The 25840-nt window shown below is 42.5% G+C and overlaps 1 protein-coding gene across 1 annotated transcript in view; it reads left to right on the plus strand.

The window, feature by feature from the left end:
• The window catches only part of LOC124777014 (kielin/chordin-like protein), a 50911-nt gene that overhangs the window by 4613 nt on the left and 20458 nt on the right, over positions 1–25840 (plus strand). Inside the window, exons 2-4 of the mRNA XM_047252264.1 lie at positions 1723–1848; positions 6061–6199; positions 23347–23471. Of these exons, the coding sequence (XP_047108220.1) occupies positions 1723–1848; positions 6061–6199; positions 23347–23471 (390 nt within the window). The remainder of the gene's footprint in view (positions 1–1722; positions 1849–6060; positions 6200–23346; positions 23472–25840) is intronic.

Here is a 25840-nt window from a genome sequence, read left to right on the forward strand (position 1 = left end):
CTACCTCTGTGAATGTAGGTTTACCTTCCTTTAACCTATTTTATAAGAGAAGTCTTAGGGTCAGAATTGCCTCAAGTGTTACTAAATTTCTCCGGCATCCAAACTGATCTTCCCAGAGCCCACCTTATACCAGTTTTTCCATTCTTCTGTAAGGAATTTCTTTCTATAATACTGCCTTCAAGATCATGTTGTTTGTAAAGTTTCTCTATAAACTCCTTCCACCTTTCAGCTTTCCGTTCTTTGCTTAGTACTAGTTTTCCATCTGAGCTCTTGATATTCATACAGATGCTTTTCTTTTCTCCAAAGGCCTCTTTCTACCTATTTGATCCTCTGCAGCCTTCACTATGTCATCTCATACAGCTACCCATTCGTCTTGTACTATATTCCTTTGTTCTACATTTTGACAATTTTGGAATTAAAATCTGTGATGGCGAAGAGTTCTCGGGCTTCCAGCCGGGTGGCGATGTCTTCAAACTGCGACGTTTCGACGAGTGACATACTCATCATCTTCTGGCACTTCGCCAGAAGATGATGAGTATGTCACTCGTCGAAACGTTGCAGTTTGAAGACATCGCCACCCGGCTGGAAGCCCGAGAACTCTTCGCCAGCTGTATACGCCGGGACAGCATACATTCAAAAATCTGCATTCCGCTGCCCATTTCATTTAACCTGGACAGCAAGCTACACGGCGATGCAGAGCACTTCTCTTGCAGAGCCTGCCACTTGAGTTTCCTAAACATCTCCGTAACGCTATCATGGTTACCAAATAGCCACCCTGTGACGAAACGCGCCTCTCTTCTTTGGATCTTCTCTATCTACTCTGTCAATCCGACGTGGTACGGACCCCACGCTGATGAGCAATACTCAAGTATAGGTCGAACGAGTGTTTTGTAAGTCACCTCCTTTGTTGATGGACTACATTTTCTAAGGACTCTCCCAATGAATCTCAACCTGGCACCCGCCTTACCAACAATTAAATTTATATGATCGTTCCACTTCAAATCGTTAAGTACGCATACTCCCAGATATTTTACAGAAGTAACTGCTACCAGTGTTTGTTCTGCTATCATATAATCATACAATAAAGGATCCTTCTTTCTATGGATTAGCAATACATTACATTTGTCTATGCTGCCACTCTCTGCACCAAGTGCCTATCCGCTGCAGACCTTCCTGCAATTTTCTAATGCTGTAAGTAATACTAAGTCGACAGAGCACCTGCGGGCAAAAGGGAAAGGTCCCGAATTCGAGTCTCGGTCCGACACTTACTTTTGATCTGCCACAAAATATAATATGGAACCTGTCTGAGGTCTCTTCTGACAGCGTTCATTACTCCATGAGAATAAAGAGCTTGTTGTGTTGCGCAAGAACGATATTTTCTGAATCCGTGCTGATCGTAGCAGCAAACCTCTTCAACAGTTCTTAAAAAACTTGGACAGCGAGTATTTTGAATTCTCAACTGAAAAAACCTGGGAACAGACATTTCCAATTTCACAGTTTTACGAAACTTGAAACTTTGAAGCGTATTTAAAGGTAAGTGGTCGTACTGTAGAGCGCTTCGGAAGAGATTCAAGAGCAACACGCTGTCTACACATTCCAATCTACGTTGTTGTTTTCTATATCATATACTACTACGGAGCCTTCATTTTGACTCCTCGTGAGCCTTTACTGGGGAAAGCAGCCATTCATGCGAATTAATGTACATTGTCTTTACTGTTGCAGATTCCAGGGCTACGAGATGTAGAGTAGAGGAGTGTCCCAACTTCCGGACCATACGGTACTATGAGGAGCTGGGCTGCGTACGCAGTGATGGCTCCAGCGAATGCTGTGCTACACACTTCGACTGCAGTGAGTATCGCACTTGACAGTGAAGGCTTCGACTCTTAATTCAGGTACCCAAAGCATTGTCTGGGGTTGTGTGCGATATCCTTAACAAGAAGAACAAACTGTTTTCTAACCTTCATTAGGGTAGCTTCATTGCGCGAAGATACAACGCTGGTTCCGACGTAGTGGTATAACACAAGTTCAATGTTTAGTTAATCGGCCACACACATAGCTAAAAACTGCCTTTCAGTTTTACCTGATCTTGTTCGGATTCCAGTTTGTCAAGGTGTAAGCCACAACTTAATTTTGAAGTCAATCAAATAAGTTTCCTGATGAGCAGTTAGCTGATTATGAGGACGAGAAACTCTATCTTGAGTAAAAGTACCCTAAGATGTCCTTGAAAACATGTTAACTTCGTCTAAAAAGGTTGTAACGATGAAGCATACCTTTGGAATGTGCAGAACTATAAATAATATCTGGCCGAGCTGTCGTACTTTGCATAAATTATAAATCTCAAATTACTTTCATTTCTATACAGTAATCATCAATTACCACAGGTGAAATGAATTTCTGTTAGCTCCTGTAAAAATAATTAGTCACTGTAGTCTTCTTAAATGATAACGAGTGTAAATAATTTTCACTTCTTACGGACTTTATACATCGTTAGTAATTATACAAAGGTTCAAAACAGATCCTGATTGTAAGACGTCAATATGCACACTGATTCACGCTATCGTGAGATGTCAATCAAAGTAACACAACAACGTACATTCCCAAGAATTACCTACAATATCTTCATTACGCGATTCAGTTGAGGGCGAAGCAGGTAACAGTCGACGACAGGATCTTTGTCTATGTGCTAGCCGTCGCTTGATGTGTGGCAGTTTATAACGCTACCGCTGTGTAGAGTAGAAATACTCTTCCATATACTTTTCGGAAGAGAGTTAAAACCACGAACCTGAAGCAATTTCATTCAAAAGCTAAAGTCGTTGCCATTCGTACTAAGGCAATATTGTGTGAGCTCAAAAAGTGAAATTTCACCTATCTGGATATATTTCTGGTGAAACATCTCTTAATTATTTTATTTAAGATTGTGAGACATTTTGTTCCAACAGATAACGCAGATCAGTTTACCCACATTTTGTTTATGTGAATTCTCAATTACGTTCCTCAATAGAAGTAAATAGTTACAGTCTTGGTTATCGTAAAACAGTTGGTAATATAATAGATACTGAGATATAACGTTATTAGTGACATTCTCAACTATGGTTCTGAAGTTGGGGCGAAATTTGTTTATGCCTAAACGAATATGGGTATGACGACAGAAAACGATTCTACGCTCACTTAAGCGGTGTCGCTAACACACGCTTGGACAGTGTACCGTGGAGAAAACCGGTTGAAACCCTTCCAATGGAAGAATCTTTCAGCCAGAGCTTTGGCCAGCAAGGGAGGTCGTGGTATAAACTTCTTGATCGCTTGACTTTGTATCTGCGTCTTACGTGAAACTGCAAACCACTCCGCAGTCTGACCTGGAGTGACTGTGTGTGGCAGTATTAACGGTGATCCATTTGTCGCATAGGGTGCTTGAGGTTGGCAGACATCTTGCAGGTATTCTAGGGGCGCAGCCTGTGTGCCAGCAGCGTAACCTTTCTTTCTCTTGTCATTGTCGTTATATACTTCACAATAAAACTCTACACGCACTCGTCACTGTCACCTACACTGCTACACACGCTTAAGAGAGAAGATATGTCGGAGATGCCGGGATGTGGGAAGAAACAAAGGGACCAGGTGCGAGTGGAACTCGTGCTCTAAGGGTTTTCTACAAAATATATACACTACTGGCCATTAAAATTGCTACTCAAGAAGAAATGCAGATGACAAACGGGTATTAATTGGACAACTATATTATACTAGAACTGACATGTGATTACATTTTCACGCAATTTGAGTGCATAGATCCTGAGAAGTCAGTGCCCAGAACAACCACCTCTGGCCGTAATAATGCACTTGATACGCCTGGGAAATAAGTCAAACAGAGCTTGAATGGCGAGTACAGGTACAGCTGCACATGCAGCTTCAACACGATACCACAGTTCATCAAGAGTAGTGACTGGCGTATTGTGACTAGCCAGTTGCTCGGACACTATTGACCAGACGTTTTCGATCGGCGAGAGATCTGGAGAATGTGCTGGTCAGGGTACGAGTCGAACACTTTCTGTATCCAGAAAGCCCCGTACAGGACCTGCAACATGCGGTCGTGCATTATCCTGTTGAAATGTAGGGTTTCGCAGGGATCGAATGAAGGGTAGCGTCACAGGTCGTAACATACATGAAATATAACGTCCACTGTTCAAAGTGCCGTCAGTGCGAACAAGAGGTAACCGAGACGTTTAACGAATGGCACCCCATACCATCATGCCGGGTGGTATGCCAGTATGGTGATGACGAATACACGCTTCCAATGTGCGTTCACCGCGATGTCGCCAAACACGGATGCGACCGTCATGATGCTGTAAACAGGACCTAAATTCATCTGAAAAATTACGTTTTGCCATTCGCGCACCCAGTTTCGTCGTTGAGTACACCATCGCAGGCGCTCCTGTCTGTGATGCAGCGTCAAGGGTAACCGTAGCCATGGTCTCAGAGCTGATAGCCCATGCTGCTGCAAATGTCGTCAAACTGTTCGTGCAGATGGTTGTTGTCTTGCAAACGTCTCCATCTGTTGACTCAGGGATCGAGACGTGGCTGCACGATCCGTTACAGCCATGCGGATAAGATGCCTGTCATCTCGACTGCTAGTGATACGAGGCCGTTGGGATCCAGCACGGCATTCCGTATTACCCTCCTGAACCCACCGATTCCATATTCTGCTAATAGTCATTGCATCTTGACCAACGCGAGCAGCAGTGTCGCGATACGATAAAACGCATTCGCGATAGGCTACAATCCGACCTATATCAAAGTCGGAAACGTGATGGTATGCATTTCTCCTCCTTACACGAGGCATCACAACAACGTTCCACCAGGCAACGCTGTCAACTGCCGTTTGTGTATCAGAAATCGATTGGAAACTTTCCTTATGTCAACACGTTGTAGGTGTCGCCACCGGCGCCAACCTTGTGTGAATGCTCTAAAAAGCTAATCATTTGCGTACCACAGCATCTTGTTCCTATCGGTTATATTTCGCGTCTGTAGCACGTCATCTTCGTGGTGTAGCAATTTTAATGGCCAGTAGTATATATATATATATATATATATATATATATATATATATATCGACGATTTTCGCACGTTACCGATACTTAACAGACAGACAGTTGGATAACAAACGAGAAAAATATGTCTTTTCATCTAATATTATCACACGTTAACGATTTCTGGGTTTATTCCTTTACTTGTACTGTAAAGCCTTGCTCCTTGCCAGATCTGCCAGCATCAAAATATATGACACAAATGGCCATGTATTTTGACTGCATTTGCTAACAAGAATACACTTTTTACACCGCCAATTACCGTAGAATGAGCATGTGATGTATAGTTCAGCTCGACACGTCTACCTGTTCCTGAGAAAAGTGGAAATTATCAGAACGACAGACAGACAGACAGACGGATAACCAATACAAAAATATTACTTTTTCGTGTAATGTAATTTTTGATCTTGATCCTTTACTTGTACCGTGATACCGTGATTTCTGAAAATTTCATGATACTAGATCAACGAGAAGTACCCATAGGTTTTATGAGTGAGTTTTCCAGTGTTAAAGTATGTGACATAAATGTTTGTTTCTTTTGACTCCATTGAGTTCGAAGCTTAACTTTTTCACACGTGAAAAATTTCAACTTGATACCTCTAGCCGTACCTGAGAAAAAGGGGTCTGAACAGTAGAACCAACAAACAGGCAGACGGAGAGAAAAATGATCCTATAACCGTTCCGTTTTTACCGATTGAGATATGGAACCCTGAAAATTCTGTTCAGTTAGATCGCTCAACTACGCCATGGATTCTTCCATTCAAAACAATACGCATCCCCGTATTTTTGGTGCACGCTAAAGGTGTTAAGCGAACACGTTAGACAGTTAGATTGTCTGGTCAATATTTGCACCAAGTAGTAAACAAATCAGCCACAGTAGCATCAACCTCTCAAAGACAGAAGAAGCTGCAATTTGAAAAATGTAATTGTACTCACCTAGTCCTACACCATACGTAAAAGTGACAGAAATTTGTTGTTTTGCCAGGTTCTCTTCTGTCGCCGGACAACACAAAGTGCTACTACAGAGGGAAAACCTACGAACCTGGCACTGAAATTGGGGATGACCGGAGAGAGAAGTGCATACCGAGTTGCACGTGCACAATCGTGCCAGATGAAAGTAACCGGTAAGTGAGGCTGTTATTTGCCCTGAAAAACTGTAATCGGGCATTTCACGGTAATTTTAGCCTCCCAAAACAAGTTAACCAATAGGTATGTAAAGGCATCATGTTATGCGAAAACGTTTCAATTTTGGTTTCTAAATCCTTAAATCGTATCAGTTCGATTCTAAATATCGAATGCAATAAACGACGCTGTTGCAAGTTACCTTCAAAACATGTAGCAACAACCCCCAAATATTCAATTACATGTCTCAGTGTTGACGCAGTCAACAATTATGATTTGAATCTGGTCGATTTCAATCTTAAAAGATTGACAACCGTAGCATGCTTATAGGAACAAGTGGAAAAATATTAATTGATTGAATGTAATTGTTAGATGTCACACATCGTTAAAGCTGGAGATCTGCGGCCCATATTGCAACTTCTTTCAGTGTTTCTACATTTTCCCCCTTAGCTGCTCTTTCATATGGGAACCAGCAAGTGCAGGAGTCACACCTGCACACGCATTTACAATTCTCGGAAATTGAACTTCACCATTTACTGTCAGTCTATTTACAATAATACTACTGCTTTCGCTCGTCATCTCGATCTCCTTCTTTTATCTTCATGTGGCTACATGTCGCAATTAAAGTCATAATTACATTTTCTACTCCGGATTCGTTCACATGTTCTTCATCTTTCCTACTACTTCCCAGTTTACTGCTCTACGTTTCGCGCTGTTCAACCCTAAGGTTTCCGATTGTTTTCACCTTGAAAATCCGTATCTGTCCGTCTCTCTCTCTCTCTCTCTCTCTCTCTCTCTCTCTCTCTCTCTCTCTGGTGCGAAAGGTAAAATTCAAATCAGTGTGTATTGATCATTATATATATAAATACTGGTTTGTATTTTACATTGCGCACCATTTTACCAAAAGGCTGCAGGCCTTGATTACTCTCATGATTATTTCATTTGTTGTCCAGACAGTCACAAACACCTGATCCATTTGTTTTATTACGTCGTTGTTACTTTGTACTATTTTGTGTCTAATATGTTGGTTGCACATAATGTAGTCAGGCGTTCTTTCACACATGGTCTGTTGAAGCTGATGGAAAGTGGAGGTAAACAGTAAAATGAGGTAGTCAAGTGAAGTTCGTATAGGTATGTTCCATTAACACGAATCCTATTTCCCTTTCCCAGCTTAATTAATTGAAAATTCATATGTGATAGCTGATAGTTACTTTCAGAATCAAAAGTATAGTGTAAGTTATCAACGGATATTAAACGGCAAAAATTTTGGATGGTCCAGACAATATTTTATCTGCATTTTCGGTTTTACACCCTCATCCACCTGTTTTATTACTTCATTGTTACTTTGTACTATTTTTTCTGCGATATTATGGTTACAGACAACTGAGTCATGCATTCTTACACACTTGTTCAGTCGAAACCAGAGTTAAACGGTAAAAATAGATATCGTCAAGTGAAGTTGGTATAACTACGTTTCGTTAACACGAAGCTGAATTAATTCGGAAATTTTTCTGATTCTAGGTCCCCTTTTATAGCTCATCGTCAGTCGTCAGTTACTTATTATCCTGATAAAGCCTAATGGAAAGTATATGACTGAATATGTTCTTTAATAAACTTGCGTACACTGAGTAAATGTATTATTTCTCAAGCGCTGTTATTATGGGGGGGAAGGGCGTCAAACGGGCTGACTTGGAGCAGGAGAGGCACCACAGGACATTTTAATTTTCACTGTCTATACTTTTACAAATAAATTCATAAAACTTTACCAGGATTCAAGATTCACAGTCATAGCAGTGGAAGTTCAAAAACATAATAAAATATTATATTTTTACATGTGAAATTTCATCATTTTTTCACTTACTATTGGCTGCATTTGTTGCTATAGGTACACTTTTCTTCATAAGTAAGAGAGATTTTTCGATTAATTTTGCACAGGATGCAAACCATATTTACAGGTGCATAAAACTCTAGAGCTTATTTAATTTATGAAAAAATTAATGAGCTGTTACATTTCAAATTTCATGTTTATAAAAAACTCAAAATTTGTAGTTAATTATCTCAATTTTTACCACAGTTTTTAATAGATTTGGAAAATTCTGGAGTTTAATACATCTGTAAGTATGGTTTGTGTGCTGTGCAAAATTCATCGAAGAATCTCTCTTACTTATGAAAAAAGTGTGCCTATAGCAACAAATGCGGCCAATAATAAGTGAAAAAATGATTAAATTTCACATGTAAAAGAAATAATATTTTATTATGTTTTTGACCTTCCACTGCTATGACTGTGAATCTTGAATCCTTCCTGGTCATGCTGGTAAAGTTTTATGAATTTATTTGTAAAAGTATAGACAGTCAAAATTAAAACGTCCTGTGGTGCCTCTCCTGGTCCAAGTCAGCCCGCTTGATGTCCTTGCCCCCTTTAAATAATTCGTTGGATCCGAGGAAGTGCATGTGTGTACACCATCCAAACGAACACTTCATTTTCATTGTCGTATTATTTCGTTCACCCTTTACAACTAGTCAAACACCCTATATGTAATGTTTTGTCATCGGTTCAGTACAAATACTTTAGGGATGAACTGGAAAGTAGAATTTAAAAAACTGAGATGCAAAACCAACAAATAATTCACACACATATACGTGACAGAGAGAGGTTCACTCATTGACCTCACTCATTTTCACTGTACTTGGTTCTGGAATTATGAGAAATGAGAAACAGTAGAAAGAGGTAGGAAACGAAGTAGTATGTCTGTGGCCGTTTATTAAAGAGCGTCTGGTGAGAACCAAGTGGTGATATTTAGATATTTAGATTTTAATCAAGTGCTGATATCAGAATTCGTGCCAGTGCGTGGAAGTCAGAGACAACCGTAGTTTTAAGATGACCCGAGTACAGCAAGTCATCATAGTAGGGTTCAGAAAGCTGCACCGGGCGTAAAAGTTTCCATTAGAGCAACTGACGTAAGACACTTGAATTTTGATGGGAGAATGATTACTAAAGGGACTTCTCTTAGTGTCACGGAAGTCCAAAAACTTATTAGTAGGGTTGGTAAACCATCGTGTAGAAGAGAATGCCTTCAGGTTTGGCTAAAGTAGAACCTATATCAGATGGTGATCAATCTTGGCTACTCATAAACTTCATATTGGCTTATTTGATTTTGATGCTGACAATATCTGCTGACTTAGACAGAGGTGTGTTAAATGAACAAAACTTATGGTGCTTCACAGAAATATCACTCATACAAATGTCGGTAAGTAAGATAATCTCATGTACTGTCTCGTTGCTGTGATCGATTGTCGCTGACAACTGCCTGTGACTATGGCGTTATTGTGATCTGTTGGTAGCAGATGCCAAACTGTTATGGTGGATGCGTGTCTTAGTCCCGTGTGGCAGAGCAGCAAAGTGATGTACATCTACATGACTACTGTTGCGGATTCGGTGGTCGAACCTGGGACTCCAGATGGCCGAGCTGAAGCCGGGACCCACTGCGCCGTATTTCGTCAGGAAGCCGAGCAAGTTCAAGAGTGTCAAGGGGCAGTGCTCAGTCATACAGCGGTATCGGTAGCATTGCTTTATTCAGCTAATTCACAGTATTCGATGGATGCAGCGTAGTGTCGGCGTGCCACCTGCAGTGCTGTCCCACGAGTTCAGCCGGCTGACCAACTCCTGGTATGCCGATGCTGCTGCTGTTGTCATCAAGGCCGCTCAGCTGGAAAGCCGCACTCTGCCCAGTCGCCGCCAGCCTGAGACGCGTCTTGCGCTGTGCAGCTGCTCGCGATTCCGGAGACTGCTATAGTCCCTGATCCTCACCGACCTCCACCCCGTTTGGCCTGCTCTGTCCGACTATGGGACGAAGGTGGATGTATGGTCACCCGTGGCCCTCGGGCCGCCGCTGCTCCCAGGGTAGGACCGGACTCAAACCCGCGCCCTCCTGGATGCGGTGCCACAACTTACCGCTAGTGGTGCTTCCCGGATGGCAACACCCGCCGCCGCCACTGGCGCTGTGGTAGCGCTGCTGCGCCTCCCTCAGTGTACGCCTCACAGGGGTGCCGGTACGCCAAGTGGGAAGCGAACGTGGCCCGTATACTGGAGTGGAACCGAGCCCCTCCTAGACCCACTGTAGACCACTGTCACTGTCCTCTTTCAGTGATTTCCAAGTTCCAGGCTGCCATTCGGTTCCGACCCAGTGTTGTGTCCCCGGAGACGAAATATACTCCAAACAAGTACATAGAAACACAGTACAAGTTTATGTAGAATAGTCATAACATTGCTGCCAGACTGGCCTCTATGAGCGTAGAGCAGCACAGGTCGGTCACAATGCTCGACTGACTTTGCACACTTCTCTGTCCCAAGCTAAAATCACCTGTCTATTTATACTGGTTTTCCCCTCGCTTTTGACGTAATGTCAGATAAATTCGCACATGTCAGCCACTTACAAATCGGCCTCATGGCTCTGGCCTAGTGCCCTGTCTCATACATCGCAGTAACTCAAAGAAACACTGCGGTTTCCTGCCTCGTGGTTGCACCACTCAAAACAAATCGTGCATGCAATACTGTCGTCATAGCCCTGCGCCTGCGAGTGCCACGTTTACATTGCCTGCCCTGCTGGCTGTCGACTGTTACCACACTCTGCCAGCGGCCGAAGATTCCATCGTCCAACCGCGCCTTCATTGACTTTCGATAATATTTCCCTTTCCCTCAACTAGGACTGACACTAGCGCAACACACCTCCCTCCTTTCACCCGTCCCGAATCGAGATAAAACAGACATGGCCTGTGGCTGCATAAACATAACCTGTTCACAAAACTTGCATTCTACAGACTGAAACTAAAGAGAACATCAAAAAATTAACTCTACACCTATACACCGTTTACCCATGCCGTAGGCAACTGATGTGTTGGCACCTCCTCCACTGGTGCACGTTTCCACATTCTCCACAAAGCTATACTCAAGAAAAATAGAAGAAAGGCACACCCTGTGGCTGAAATGCTCACTATCATTATCCTGTGGCTCCGATGCTATTGTAACGTTAGAACGTGTTCCAGTACTTTCTTAGCCGAGATAGATCCTTTTTGTGCATTAAGAAAGGAATGCAACGTTTCCAAAAACTCTAGGTGTAACGTGGAGTTCAAATACGTCAGGTTCTGCACTGGTAATATCTCTAGAACCCCTTCCAGATAAAACAACATTCTCTTTGACAAAGTTAAAGCTGTTTCACCCGTACATGATGCTGGAAGACGGAAATCCTCCCCCACAATCTCACAAATCGTACCACCTATAATTATTACATCCTTCTGCAGTTGCAACCTCCTTCCTTTATCCGCTCTCTTATTGGTATAACAAGTGACCAACACCCATATCGGCGGAAATACCGAATATAACCAATGCCTCCCTACCTTCTGGAAGTAGGAATGTATCAATAATTCCTCTTTCTCACAATCTGAGCCATTCATAATCCCCAGGAACAATCCAACTTCGCATGTACTACTGTCAGAGAAAACTGGTCGATTAGGGCAAATCATCACTCGCCCTGCGAAGAAAAGGAAGGAAACATGCCTGTACCACATCTTTTCCACTACAAGTTACAACTACATCGTAGCCGGCCGAAGTGGCCGTGCGGTTAAAGGCGCTGCAGTCTGGAACCTCAAGGTTCGAATCCTGCCTCGGGCATGGATGTTTGTGATGTCCTTGGGTTAGTTAGGTTTAACTAGTTCTAAGTTCAGTCCCATAGTGCTCAGAGCCATTTGAACCATTTGAACTACATCGTACGACATCCTCAAAAATTCCGGACAATTCACTCAGTCTCCATCGAATTTTCTGAACAAAGAAAATAGTCTCCCCCATTCTGTGACAATTCGAAAGTTTGTGCATTCAGTTCTCGAATCCTGTCTGAGAAAACCTCCACTGTCTCATTAACTAATGCACGTAACTTTTCACGACAAAACCTGTTTCTGGAACCTCTGGAGTAACCCACCCTCAAGCTCTGAAAACATCCCCAAATTGTTCAACGTTTTATGATACAATATGGACGACTTGGTTTCCCTTATCAAGTGCAACTTCGCCACTCTCAACATTACAGCATCCGACAACCCATTGGCCTCAGCCATTGTGATAATGTTATTAAGGAATACCGACATATCCTCAATTGCTTTACCGGAAATGGGTTAATCAATGCCACGATTGCTGGGTCAAACCGTCTATGACACTCCACGACCTGTTTCCCTTCTCGCAGTGCCTCAAATCTCCTTGCTAATTCTTCATATTTTTCTATGTCACTTATCCTCGCCTCCGACAATACCCGAATTTGCTCTGTTAGAGAGGCTACAGCTTCCGCTGTAGTCACTGACGCAGCCTCCGCTGCTTGCCTTGTTCCCACCTTACTTGCTTATAGCTCCACTGTAGCCATTAATTTCACTCTGCTACTCCTTAAACTTAGTTCTTGCGGTGAATCATCGCCCATCTACATTCTGAACAATTGCGCATCAAATGACCAACTCTCTTACAAATAAAACAATTCTTTGACACTCACTTTGTACACGGTAATCCGTGTCCTGACAGGTTACAAAAATTACATCTCTTAGGCGCTATGTTATCATCTCTCCCATTTCCCCTGAAACCAGATAAATCTACAGGCTCCTCCAGCCTTACAAAAGACACCTTTAAAAACTCCATCCTAATTAACAAAAGAATTACACATAAACCATAAATCAAACGTCAGTCACCCATCCACATCGTGCTCGTGTGCAGGTGAACAATTCTGCTTTCCTACCTATATTGGTATGGACGAACACCTCTCGAACGACAAGACATAAAAAGAAGTGCATGACCACCCGTCACGAACACCACCAAACACCTCAATCAACCCTCTACACCGGTACATCTCAATGCTACTTGCTCGACATAAGATGTGGGAGTTAAAATCCGGTACCAGCGTGCAACTGGCACCACCTCTGACAAAACTGTTGCGGGTTTGGTGGTGGAACCTGGGACTCCAGATGGCCCAGCTGAAGTCGGAACCCACCTCGCCGTACTTTGTCAGGAGGCCGAGCAAGTTCAAGAGCCTTAAGGAGCAGTTTAGAGCGAACATGGCCCGTAGACTGGAGTGGAACCGAGCCCCTCCTGGACCTGCTGCAGATTGCTGTCACTGCCCTCTTTCAGGTAGACAGTGTGATCTCCTAGTTCCAGGCTGCTGTTCCATCCCGCCAGAGTGTTGTGTCCCCGGAGGCGGAATATACCCCAAACAAGTACATTGAAACAAAGTACAAGTTAATGTAGAAGAATATTTCTAGCATTGCTGGCAGACTGGCCCCTATAAGCGTACACCAGCACAGGTCCGTCCAGACGCTTGACTGACCTGGCACACTCTGTGTCCCAAGCTAAAATTGCCTGTCTATTTATATTGGTTTTCCCCTCGCTTCTGACGTAGTGTCAGAGAGGCACAGAAACAATTGCAGAGATAAATTCCCACACGTCAGCCACTTACAAATCGCCCTCCTGGCTCTGGCCCAGTGCCCTGCCTCATACATCGCAATAACTTCAAGCAACACTGCGGTTTCCTGCCTTGTTGTTGCACCACTCAAAACAAATCGTGCGTGCAATACCGCCGTCGCAGCTCCGCGCCCGCGAGTGTCATGTTTACATTGCCTGACCGGCTGGCTATCGACTGTTACCACACTTTGCCTGCTGCCCCATATTCCATCGTCCAACCCTCACCTCACCTTCATTGAGTTTTGATAAAATTTCCCTTTCCTTCGACTAGGACTGACACTAGCAAAAATGGTTCAAATGGCTCTGAGTACTATGGAACTTAACATCTATGGTCGTTAGTCCCCTAGAACTTAAAACTACTTAAACCTAACTAACCTAAGGACAGCACACAACACCCAGTCATCGCGAGGCAGAGAAAATCCCTGACCTCGCCGGGAATCGAACCCGGGATCCCGTGCGTGGGAAGTGAGAACGCTACCGCACGACCACGAGCTGCAGACGACTGACTGACACTAGCACAGCACACTTTAGTGCCCGGTTGAGGGTTCTTCGAACCACCTTCACACTATTTATCTACCATTCCACTCTAACAGCACATGGGAAATGTAATTACTTAAACCTTTCCGTTCGACTTCTGATTTCCTTGTTCTATTGCGTTTCGCATTTCTGTGCAGGTTTGTGGCAATAAGATATTTTAGCATTCAGAGGAGAAAGTTGGTATCTGAAATGTCGTGAAAAGATCTTACCACACCGAAAACCGCCTTTGTTTAAACCAGGGGTCTCCAAACTACGGCCCGCCGGCCGAAACCGGCCCGCGAGGGCCGGCAAACCGGCTCGCGTTAGCTGGCCGGACATCCCCGGTATCGGGCCCGCCAAATATTTGAGGTGGTACCTATACTGCCAACAATTGAGTTTCGAGGCCTATCGCGGCCAATACACCGCGACATTGGCTCTGCTACTCGCTACAAGACTACATAACTACACTTATTGTTGCGCCGCTTGAAATAACAATGCGTTGACATACTCTACCTCTGTTACGTCTTGCAGTAATAGTGTTGCTGACAATGATTTTGAGATTTCGTTAACTTTGCAGGACGCTTTCGTGAAGAATGTGCAGTGACATACTTTTTTGTCGGTGAAATTCGCCAGAATAAAATACGCCAGAATTTCGGTCAGGTACGTACACCAATCAAAATTATGTAATTAAATAAAAATAGCAGTTCGTTTCAGTGCTAGCTATTCCCACAACCTTAGATTTTTGCGATTTCTTCTTTCCTTTAGCCTTACATTACGGTGATGATGGAGTGCTAGGGTGCTTTAATCGCACTAGGTAGATCTTGGCCCTTATGACTTCGTGGAGGAGTCAATGTGGCCTGCGGACTGAAAAGTTTGGAGACCCCTGGTTTAAACGACTGCGTCGCCAACTCGCTCACTATATCCGCGACTAGCTTAGCCCTATTTCACGGTATTACAAAACTAGCTGCCCTTTCTTTGAGCTTTTTCGATGTCCTCCGTCAATCCTATCTCGTAAGGATCCCATACAGGACAGCAGTATTCCAGGGGGAACGGATAAGCGTAATCTAGGCGATTCCTTTAGCAGACATGTTGCGTCTCCTAAGTGTTCTGCCAACAAAACACAGTCTTTAGTTCTCCTTCCCCGCAACATTATCTCTGTTATCACTTCGATTTAAGTTGAACACAATCGTAATTCCAAGGTATGTAGTTGATCTGACAGCCTTTAGATTTGGGTGATTTGTCTTGTAACAAAAATTTAACCGATCTCTTTTAATGCTATGTGGATGATCTCACGATTTTCCCTAGTTACAAACAATTACCACTTTTTGCGCCATGCAGTTATATAAGGAATTGGTTTTGATCTTCTGCTGATTTTACTTGATAGTAAATTACGTGATTGGCGTGGTACGTGCGAGTAGATAATTTGGAGGGACGAAATTGACTCGCTAATCGGAATTGATTTCAGTCGGGCAAGCTCCTTGAATTCTGATGAGTGCTATTGCAATCTTTGTATAAATGTCGTAGAGTATGAACAACAACTTCACTGAATAACAGCCGGCCGCTGTGGGCGAGCGGTTCTAGGTGCTTCAGTTCGGAACCGCGCTGCTGCTACGGTCGCAGGTTCGAATTCTGCCTCATGCATGGATGTGTGTGATGTCCGTAGGTTAGTTAGGTTTAAGTAGTTCTGAGTCAAGGGACTGATGACCTCAGATGTTAAGTTCCATAGTGCTTAGAGCCATTTGCACCATTTGAATTGAATAACAAAGAGCTTTAATAATACAATAGTTTGCAAAACATAAGGGCAAAAGTAACATAGGCTTGTTATGTAATTTCCAAGTAACATCCAAATATATTATATGTGGGTACGTATATAAGTATGAATATTTGTGTGTGTGTGTGTGTGTGTGTGTGTGTGTGTGTGTGTGTGTGTGTGTGTGTGTGTGTCTGTGTGTTTGTGTGTGGATGTGGGTGTTCCACATCTCCTCCTAAACTACTGGACCGATTTCAACCAAACATGATACACATATGCCTTATTGTCGGGCAACAATCGCTGTGGGGAGCCCGAACCACCTGTGACCCAAGTTCAGCAGATATGACGTCAAAACCAATGAGATGCGTGAAAAACTGCCGCATCCTGCATGACGTTTAGATTTATTACTTTTGTGCCACTAACTCTATTTGCAATAAATTTCGCAGACAATATGCACATATCCGCTAAGTGGACCTAGAAAATTATATCATAATACCGCACATAATTCGGCAGGTGTGACGTCATAGAGCCTAAGATGGTTGAAAGACTGTCGCATCGAGCATGGAGTTTAAATTTATTACTTCGTTCTCATGAAGTCTATTCGCAACACATTTTGTAGACGGTAACCAAATATACCACTGAATGGATCTACGAAATTATATAATCGTACGACGCACACTTCAGGAGATATGGCTTCATAAAAATTAAGCACATGGCCAGACGCAGCGTGGTCCTGGCGCGGATGCACAGCTGTAAATAAATACCTGGGAAACTGTGGGTTTCTCTGCTGGTAGCACATGTAGCAACAACTGTCACAGTATACTACAGAACGTAATTGAAAGTAGTGCAAAGTGATACGAAGAGAAATGAGTTTCATTCAAAGACGATACTTGCAGTGAAGTCACTGTGATTCTTGACCGTCACATGGACATTACAAAAGGATTGACAAAGTTCCCAATAGTGTGTGTTATTACCACGCACGACAGTCCATGCTCTCTAATGTGCTCAAATGCCAGGCACAATGTTGGTAAGGAGTTCTTGTCTTACACATTGCATTGCTTCACCATCGCTGTTGATGACTGCTAGATGGTCGTTGGTGCATGACAGCATGCTGTATTACGTCTGCCTAATGCATCACACATGAGCTCGATGGGATTTCATTTGGCCAATCCAGTCGCCGAATATCAATTTCGCCCAATATCACCTCGTTCCAAGTCTCCTCCATCTTCGCAATTTGATGTGGTCATGTATTTTCATCCATCAAAATAAAGTGGTGGCCTAACGCACCCCGAAAATATGCACATAGAGAACGAGTACAGCATCAGAACAACGTTAACCGCTGAGTTTTCCGTATTCAAAGATCTGTGTGTCAGTATGCCCAAGCGAAGTCTCCAACAGCTTAACACCTGAACGTCGCAACTGACCTTGGTGACGGTAGTGGCTGGAGAGAATAGGTCATCAGACTGGACAGATAGGGCTGTAGCGAACGTCTACAATGCAGACACTCCACTGACGTTGAAAAGTGTGGAGCAGGGCGTGGCAGTCGCACAAACATTTACAACAAGTTAACTCAACATGCAAGTAGCCTATCGATGATTGTAGCCAATGGACTCCTAACCTACGATTATGTTTTAAGTTATTTGATTAAATCTATAACCCCTCTTTGTATGGGCTGGACGTAGTGCAATTAGTGCTTATTCATATGCGTGGGAGGCACCCTGGTTAAATCTATGGAGGATAAGGTGATGACAAGTTAATGGTTTGACGATTAGAAGCATAGCCTCCTTCCACGGTTGTAAGGCGTCAGACAGACAACCTACAATTTGAATATAAAACTGATCAGAGTAGCAGACAGCGTTATGCGCTGCAAAAGCAATAATTTTGTGAAAGGTTATAGGTTGTTGAGATAAGGAAATGAGATAGCAGGGACCCGAGGACAGATAGAATTTGAGCGCTGAGGCGATTAAAGGCTGCTGACTTGAGATCTGAGGTGTTAACGGCCTTACTGTGATGTGAAGTGATAGTTCGAAAACTTGTGAAGCGATGCATTGGTAAACGTGGAAGGGTTTAAAGTAATTATGAGCTCTGTGACGAGGAAGGAGAACTGCAGGGACATTGGAGGTTTAATGGGATGGAGACCCAAGAAAATGAGTAAAAGAACTGAAACATTACGGATGGGCAAAGTCGTACAGGTAGGATGTGTAGAGTCTTGTACTGCAAGGAAGCAAGGGGGAGGATGTTGTTATGAGTGGCTGGTATCCTCTTTCTACAACAATAATGTACACTTGATTTGTTACAGTTCTTTATTTACATGAACTGGGAGTCCATGTTTTGTGGTACAAGCTCATCAGCGATAGTCCTCTTGCAGATAGTACAATTCTGGTTCAGGTAAAATAGTCTCACTGTGGCCACTAATCTGGTCGCTATGTACTGTCGTAGCCTGTGACGAACTGAACCTGCTCTGCAAGTAAACTGACAGACACCAAACTGGATGTTTGAGTGAGGCCCACCGAACAGCGGCGGCGGCCTAAATACTTGCTTTCGATAGGGCGTTGGCGGCGTGTTGCTTGTGGGTATGTCTCTGGCCGCTCTCGTGATAGGTGCGCTTGATACAGCACCTACTAATGGATCTTCTCGCTTCATCTTTGCCGACCGGTATGCTGGCGACACTTTACACCAGCACAGGAAGCTACTGTTGCTTTGCAAAGAAGAAATTTGGAGCAGTTGAGAGGTGGCCCTCCTAGTTAGGCATGAGACGGCTGAGGAACAGAATACTTTAATGGAGATGCTTTAAAGAATTTTACGTCTCTGAACTTCGGTTTTGCTTATCAGAAAAATAATTTCGAAGTCCGAAATGTGTTAGGAGTGAAATTTTATCAAATGAACTACATAATGCTTGTCAGCTTCACATTATTCAGTAAAGCTTTGCTTCACGCGAACACAATGGACTATTTATCTTACTGATTTTGCCTATACTTAATGAACACAAATTTGTCACAATGTAATAGTATTTGCTCTAACAGAAGCACTGTAGCTATGTTAACAACATTAACCGACCTTCATAACAGCATGAACAATTAATTGAAAAATCCATTTTTGATAAAGATTGTTGTACGTAAAATTGGCTATCGCATTTATAAACGATATCGATCTTGTACATTTTAAGACAGTACTTCTGTTCTATGGTAAGTATATGTCTATGGTAAATAGGCACTTTAACAGTTTCAATCGGCACTCCTTGCATTCGATTACGAATATATTTCCAGTGGCTTCCTGATAATGTCGTTGTGGTCTTCAGTCCGAACTGGTTTGGTGCAGCTCTCCATGCTGCTCTATTCTGTGCGAGCCTATTCACCTCCAAGTAACTGCTGCAACCAACGTCCTCCTGAATCTGCTTCCCTCCAATACTAAACTGATGATGCCTTGATGTCTCAGAATGTGTCCTTTCAACGGATCCCTTCTTTTGATCAGGTTGTGGCACAAATTTCTTGCCTTCGCAATTCTATTCAGTATCTCTCATTAGTTACGTGATCTACTCTTATAATCTTCAATAGTCTTCTGCAGCACCACATTTCGAAATTTTTATTCTCTTTTTGGTCTAAACTATTTATCCTCCACGTTTCACTTCCATATATGACTATACTCCAGACAAATACTTTCAGAAACGACTTCACAGAACTTAAATCTGTATTCGATAGTAACAAAATTTTCTTCTTCAGAAACGCTTTCCTTGTCATTGCCAATCTGCATTTTTATCCTCTCCACTTCGGGCATCATCAAATGGTTCAAATGGCTCTGAGCACTATGGGACTCAACTGCTGTGGTTATCAGTCCCCTAGAACTTAGAACTACTTAAACCTAACTAACCTAAGGACATCACACACATCCATGCCCGAGGCAGGATTCGAACCTGCGACCGTAGCAGTCGCACGGTTCCGGACTGCGCGCCTAGAACCGCGAGACCACCGCGGCCGGCCCGGGCATCATCAGTTATTTTGCTGCCCAAATAGCAAAACTCTTTTACTTCTTTAATTCACTCAGCATCACGTGATATTATTCGACTAGGTTACATTATCCTTGTTTTTCTTGTGTTGATGTTCATTTTACATCCTCCTTTCAAGACCTGTCAATTCTGTCCAACTGCTCTTCCAAGTTCCTTGGTTTCTCTGACAGAACTACAATGTCATCGCCAAAACTCAAAAGTTTTTATTTCTCTTACCTGAATCTTAATTCCTCTTACAAATTTTCCTATGGTTACCTTTACTGGTTTTTCAATGTACATTATAGAATAACATTGGCGATAGGCTACAACCTTGTCTCACTTCCTTCTCAACCACTGCTTCTCTTTCACGTCCCTCGGCTCTCATACTGCCACCTGGAATTTATATAAGTTGTAAATAGTCTTCCGCTCCCCGTATTTCACCCCTGCCACTCTCACAATTTCAAAGAATTCCAGTCAACATTGTTAAAAGCTTTCTATTTCTATCGCTTGTACCTTGTCCTGCGATTACGCAGGGTCGGCCATGGTTAACCGGATTTGGCATATTGATTTTAAGAGGTGACCGGACGCCCTTCCTGCCGTCACCCCATACCCCACAGGTCGGAATTAGTGTACACCAGCTGTCAGCATCGAGTGTAAGTCGTGAAATAGTGTGCACGTCTTTCAAATGTCTGTGGGTCGTGTAACTGAGGCGGGACGTGGGGACGAGCCCGGTATGCACCTAGTAGGATGTGGAAAACCGCCTAAAAACCACATCCAGGTTGGCCGGCACCTCGGCCGTCGTCGTTAATCCGCGGGGCGGATTTGATCCGGTGCCGGCGCGCCTGCCCGAGTCCCGGAAGTAGCGCGTTAGCGCTCTCGGCTATACTGGCAGGTTGTTAAAAAGCTTTCTATAAGTCTACAAATGCTATAAATGTATATTTTCCTTGCCTTAAACTACCTTCTAAGATATGTCGTTAGGTCATTATTGCCTCGCTTATTCCTACATTTCTCCGGAATCCAAACTGATATTCCCTGAGGTCGGCTACTACCATTTTTTGTAAGGAATGCGTATTAGTATTTTGCAACCACGAATTGTTAAACTGTTAGTTCGGTAAGTTTCACACCTGTCAGCAACTGCCTTCTTTGTAACTGGAATTATTACATTCTTCTTGATGTCTGAGAGTATTTCACCTGTCCCATAGATCTTCCACACCAGATGGTGGAGTTTTGTTGTGGCTGACTCTCCCAAGGCTATCAGTAGTTCTCACCGAATATCGTCTACTCCCACGGCAACGTCTCAGAGTCTGTCAAATTCTCCTCGCATTATCGTATCTCCCGTCTCATCTTCATCTACGTCCACTTCCCTTTCTATGACATAACCTTCAAGTTTATCTTCCTTGTATAGACCTTCTAGGAATGATGGTTTTACCTGCGTGTCATCTTCGTTGCTTCCTTTGCCAGAAGCAAAGAATGACTTTCTACAGTAAAAATCGCAGAACTGAAAAAGCAGAAAACAATCTTACCAATTACTGAATGAATCGAAAATGAAGTTATGGGAGTATAAAAGACCGATTGTCATTGCAGCGGGAGGGAACAAAGGTCTGGCAGTGGCAAGGTGCTGAGTATACAAAACATGAACAAAATACGAACTTTTAACCTCTTTATCTTGCCTCAGAGGCACTGAGTGATATAAACAGTAGTAAACTTTTAAGTTGTAGAAAATTCCAGTCATTAATTTGACGTGCAGCTATTTATTCACCATTCAGTATTTGGTACATTCTTAACTGCGATGAAAATTTAAAAATTTGTCCCAGAGGGTCTCAGAGAGCTATTAACATTTAATTGTCTTGCTTGCAAAACAGACGTTAGAAGAACTACCATTTGAATGACACTTCAAATATTGAAAGAAAAAATATGAATACAAAAATGTTTGCTTCAACTATCCTTATAGAGTAAGAAAATGAGTCTTAGCAAGGCTCACATGTTTTAGAACAATAACACACAAAAGAGCAGAAAGGACGCGATTGATTCGTAGGTTTAAGAATGATCTAAGTTAGCTAAAATAGAACGCATCAGCCAACATGATCTCAGTTAGCTAAAATAGAACGCATCAGCCATCACAAGATTACCGGAGGGAGCTCAGCCCACGCATCACACAGTTGCTTGATTCGGCTCACATTCTGAAACAAAGACAGCGAATACATTAAAACCACGTAACAGAAATAATTTAGAAACTGAACTCGGCTCTTTGACCTTGCCGTAGTTGACTTGAAGCACGGGAAACTGTGTCTGTTGGACGAATGAATGGTCTAAAGTTAACAGTCAATTGCAGATACAAACGTTTTATAACAGTTTCAACACATGAGGATACTGTAGGAAACACATGTAGAATTTTAGAGAATCAGTATTTGCACTTAATCAGGTAATAACGGAACTATAACTGGGTAAAATATTGGCCTTTTCACAGCTGCCTTAACATCAGCTCGGGCGTGTTGCGATTAGCAGGCATACTAATACACATTAAGAAAAAAGGCCAAAAGAAAAGCTGCTGGCGAAAACTAAACAACGCTATAGGCGAGAAGCCAAAACAGATATCAGTGACATGAGCTTAGCAAAGGAATAGAAGTTTTTTCGAATGGCGTGTAACATTTAATCGCACGAAAGACAAGGTGGTCACCACTTATTTCTATACCATTCGTTGATTAAATAAGAAATACGGGCAAGACCACATCAACCAAGGCCGCTGAAATGGAAACTCAAAGCGTCCAGCCCGCGATCTTGAAGGCAAATGAAAGCAGTGGTTCTTCAAACTGGCGCAGGCACGCTCTTCGTGGTAAACGACTGCCAACCGCAATACGCCGACCAGACCTCCGCTTTCAGCGAGCGACCCCTGTCAGCATCCGGAACAGCCAGAAAGAGCAAGAGGCGTCGCAGAGAATCGGCCGTGTTGGTAAATCTCATCCAAGAACCACAAGGCTACCCTCTTGGAACACCAGGGAAGCCGTCGCTAAGAAACGAATTGCAGAGAAGTTCTACGAGTGGCCAGTGTCGATTTAAGCACACGCACAGCTCTATAATAAGTCTGCTGTTATGTATCTATTCAAACTAACCAGCATGGAGCCTGAAAGAAGCAACAGTATAATGAACTGAATATAAATTACTGAGAAATGACAAAATGTTCACATTCCCTATATCACATTGGTTCATTACACAAACCTGTTAGTGGTTGACTTAAACCTTGCGTAGTGTTGGCTTTTGAGCACTTTTTCTAATTTCTAACGACAGACTGTATCTATAAAGTTGATGGATATCAATAAATACAAAACCCACTTTTTTTTAAAAATTTCATCCTGTAATACGCAAAAGGCTAATGAATCTCGCAAATATCAAAAACGAAACTTAACTTTCCTTACAGGAGAGAAGCAACTTTCCTTTGTCCAGGAACTGACTGTGGAATAGTTGGCGTTCCTTCTGGTCGGGAAGCAGAGTGCTACATGACAGATGGCCTAGATGCGTGTTGCCCCACTGGAGTACGATGTGGTGAGTGACTAAAATTAAATAAATTCATTATATTCATTACATCCAATGTGGATTTATTAAATTGTTCTACAATTTAACATTTATTGCTGTCTGTACTAAATATCCCGCAGAACAAGCATGTAGGGGCCATAAAAGAAATAATGCTAGGAATTCCTACACGAGTCACAGGCGCTGTCAGTCTCTACTTTACATTTGTCTTCTAGGAAAGGTTTTAGGAAACTCCTCTCCTATCTACTTGTGGTACAATGTCCAAGGACAGGGGTTGACGGGAGAACGTACATTGCAAACGTTTTTCTCGACTGGTCTTTTAATGCTGCAGTTGCTGTGTAAAAAATAACGATTTCCCAAGTCGTAAATGTACTTGCCGAAATCTACAGACAGTGAAAACTTTCATGTTCATCTACATCTACAACGATACTCTGCAAATCACATTTAAGTGCCTGGCAGAAGGTTCATCGAACCACCTTCACAATTCTCTATTATTCCAATCTCGTGTAGCGCGCGGAAGAACCAACATCTATATCTTTCCGTACGAGCTCTGATTTCCCTTATTTTATCACGGTGATCGTTTCTCCCTATGTAGGTCGGTGTCAACAAAATATTTTCGCATTCGAAGGAGAAATTTGGAGACTGGAATTTCGTGAGAAGATTCTGTCGCAACGAAAAACGCCTTTCTTTTAATGATGTCCAGCCCAAATCCTGTATCATTTCTGTGGCACTCTCTCCCATATTTCGTGATAATACAAAACGTGCTGCCCTTCTATGAACTTTTTCGATGTACTCCGTCAATCCTATCTGGTAAGGATCCCACACCGCACAGCAGTATTCTAAAACAGGACGGACAAGCGTAGCGTAGGCAGTCTTCTTAGTAGATCTGTTACATTTTCCAAGAGTCCTGCCAATAAAATGCAGGCTTTGGTTAGCCTTCCCCACAACATTTTCTATGTGTCCTTCCAATTTAAGTTGTTCGTAACTATAATACCTAGGTATCTAGCTGAATTTACGGCTTTTAGATTAGACTGATTTATCGTGCGACCGACGTTTAACTAATTCCTTTTAGCACTCATGTGAATGACTTCACACTTTTAGTTATTTAGGGTATATTGATTATGTAATGATGTTAATTATATAATGGTAAGACGGCGATTGGGAGATGTGTACTCTGACTATAATTTATTGGTTAAGGAATGAAGATCAAAGAAATTTGAGAACGGCTGGAAATTATGGAGATGAGAGCAGGATCACTTAAAATGTGGAGATCTTTTTGAGAGTTTCACAGGGAGCATTAGGCCATGATTAATTGCAATAGAGGAAAAGGACACAACACAACTAGAATGAGTAGCTTTGAGAAATAGTGAAGGTATCAGAAGATGAATTGAGCTGAAGGACATGGGCCAGTAGAAGTCTTGGAATAAATCATGGGATAATCAGTTTAAGTGACAAAAGGAAAAAATGAGAAGCTGACGAAAGGTAGTACAGATGTCAAAAACATGAGTTTGAGGAAGTGCAAAATCGCTAAGCAGCAATGACTTATGGACAAAAGCAACTTTATAGAAGCATGTATACCTAGGAGCAAGACAGACAACGCCTATACGAAAATTAAAGAGTACTTTGAACGTAAAAGAAGCTGCTGCATGAATATCAAGGGCTCGTATGGCAAGTGTGTACTAAAAAAGATGGGGAGCTTCGAAGATATAAGAAATACATACAAGGGCTATAAAAGAACAATTAACTTCAAGACAGTTTTACAATATGAGAAGATTAATTAGATGAAAGTAAGAAGAACTTGATAAACAACTGAAAGATCCGATTTGAAACAAGGCCCTGGACTAGACGACATTCCCTCAGAACTATTCAGTTCCTTGGGAGAGTCAGCCACGGCAAAAGTATTCCATCTGGAGTGTAAGAAACATGAGAAGCTGAAATACCATGAGGCTTCTAGGAGGATGTAATAATTCCGATTCCAATGGAAGCAGGTGCTGGCCGTTATGGATATTACCGGACTAACGGTTTAGTAGGTCTTGGTAGCAAAATACCGACATCAATGGAAAAACTGTTAGATGATCAGTTTGAGTTCTGCAGAAATACAGGAACCGCAAAGAATTACCTATCCAAGAGGATAGGTTAAAGTAAGGCTAACCTACGTTTGATTGAAACATTTTGACAATGTTGACCTGAATACATTCTTTGAAAATCTCAAGCTGGCAGGAAAAAATACAGGAAGCGGAATGATGTCTACAGCTTGTACAGAGTTAAGAATGAGTCGACTGACATGAAAGGGAAGCAGTAGCTGAGATAGGTGTCAGATGTTATTCAATCTGTCTTAGCAGCAATGTACCGATTATTACACAGCCGGAACTGTAAAAATT

This window comes from Schistocerca piceifrons, chromosome 2 (assembly GCF_021461385.2).
Source record: "Schistocerca piceifrons isolate TAMUIC-IGC-003096 chromosome 2, iqSchPice1.1, whole genome shotgun sequence".
In the NCBI taxonomy this organism is placed as follows: domain Eukaryota; kingdom Metazoa; phylum Arthropoda; class Insecta; order Orthoptera; family Acrididae; genus Schistocerca; species Schistocerca piceifrons.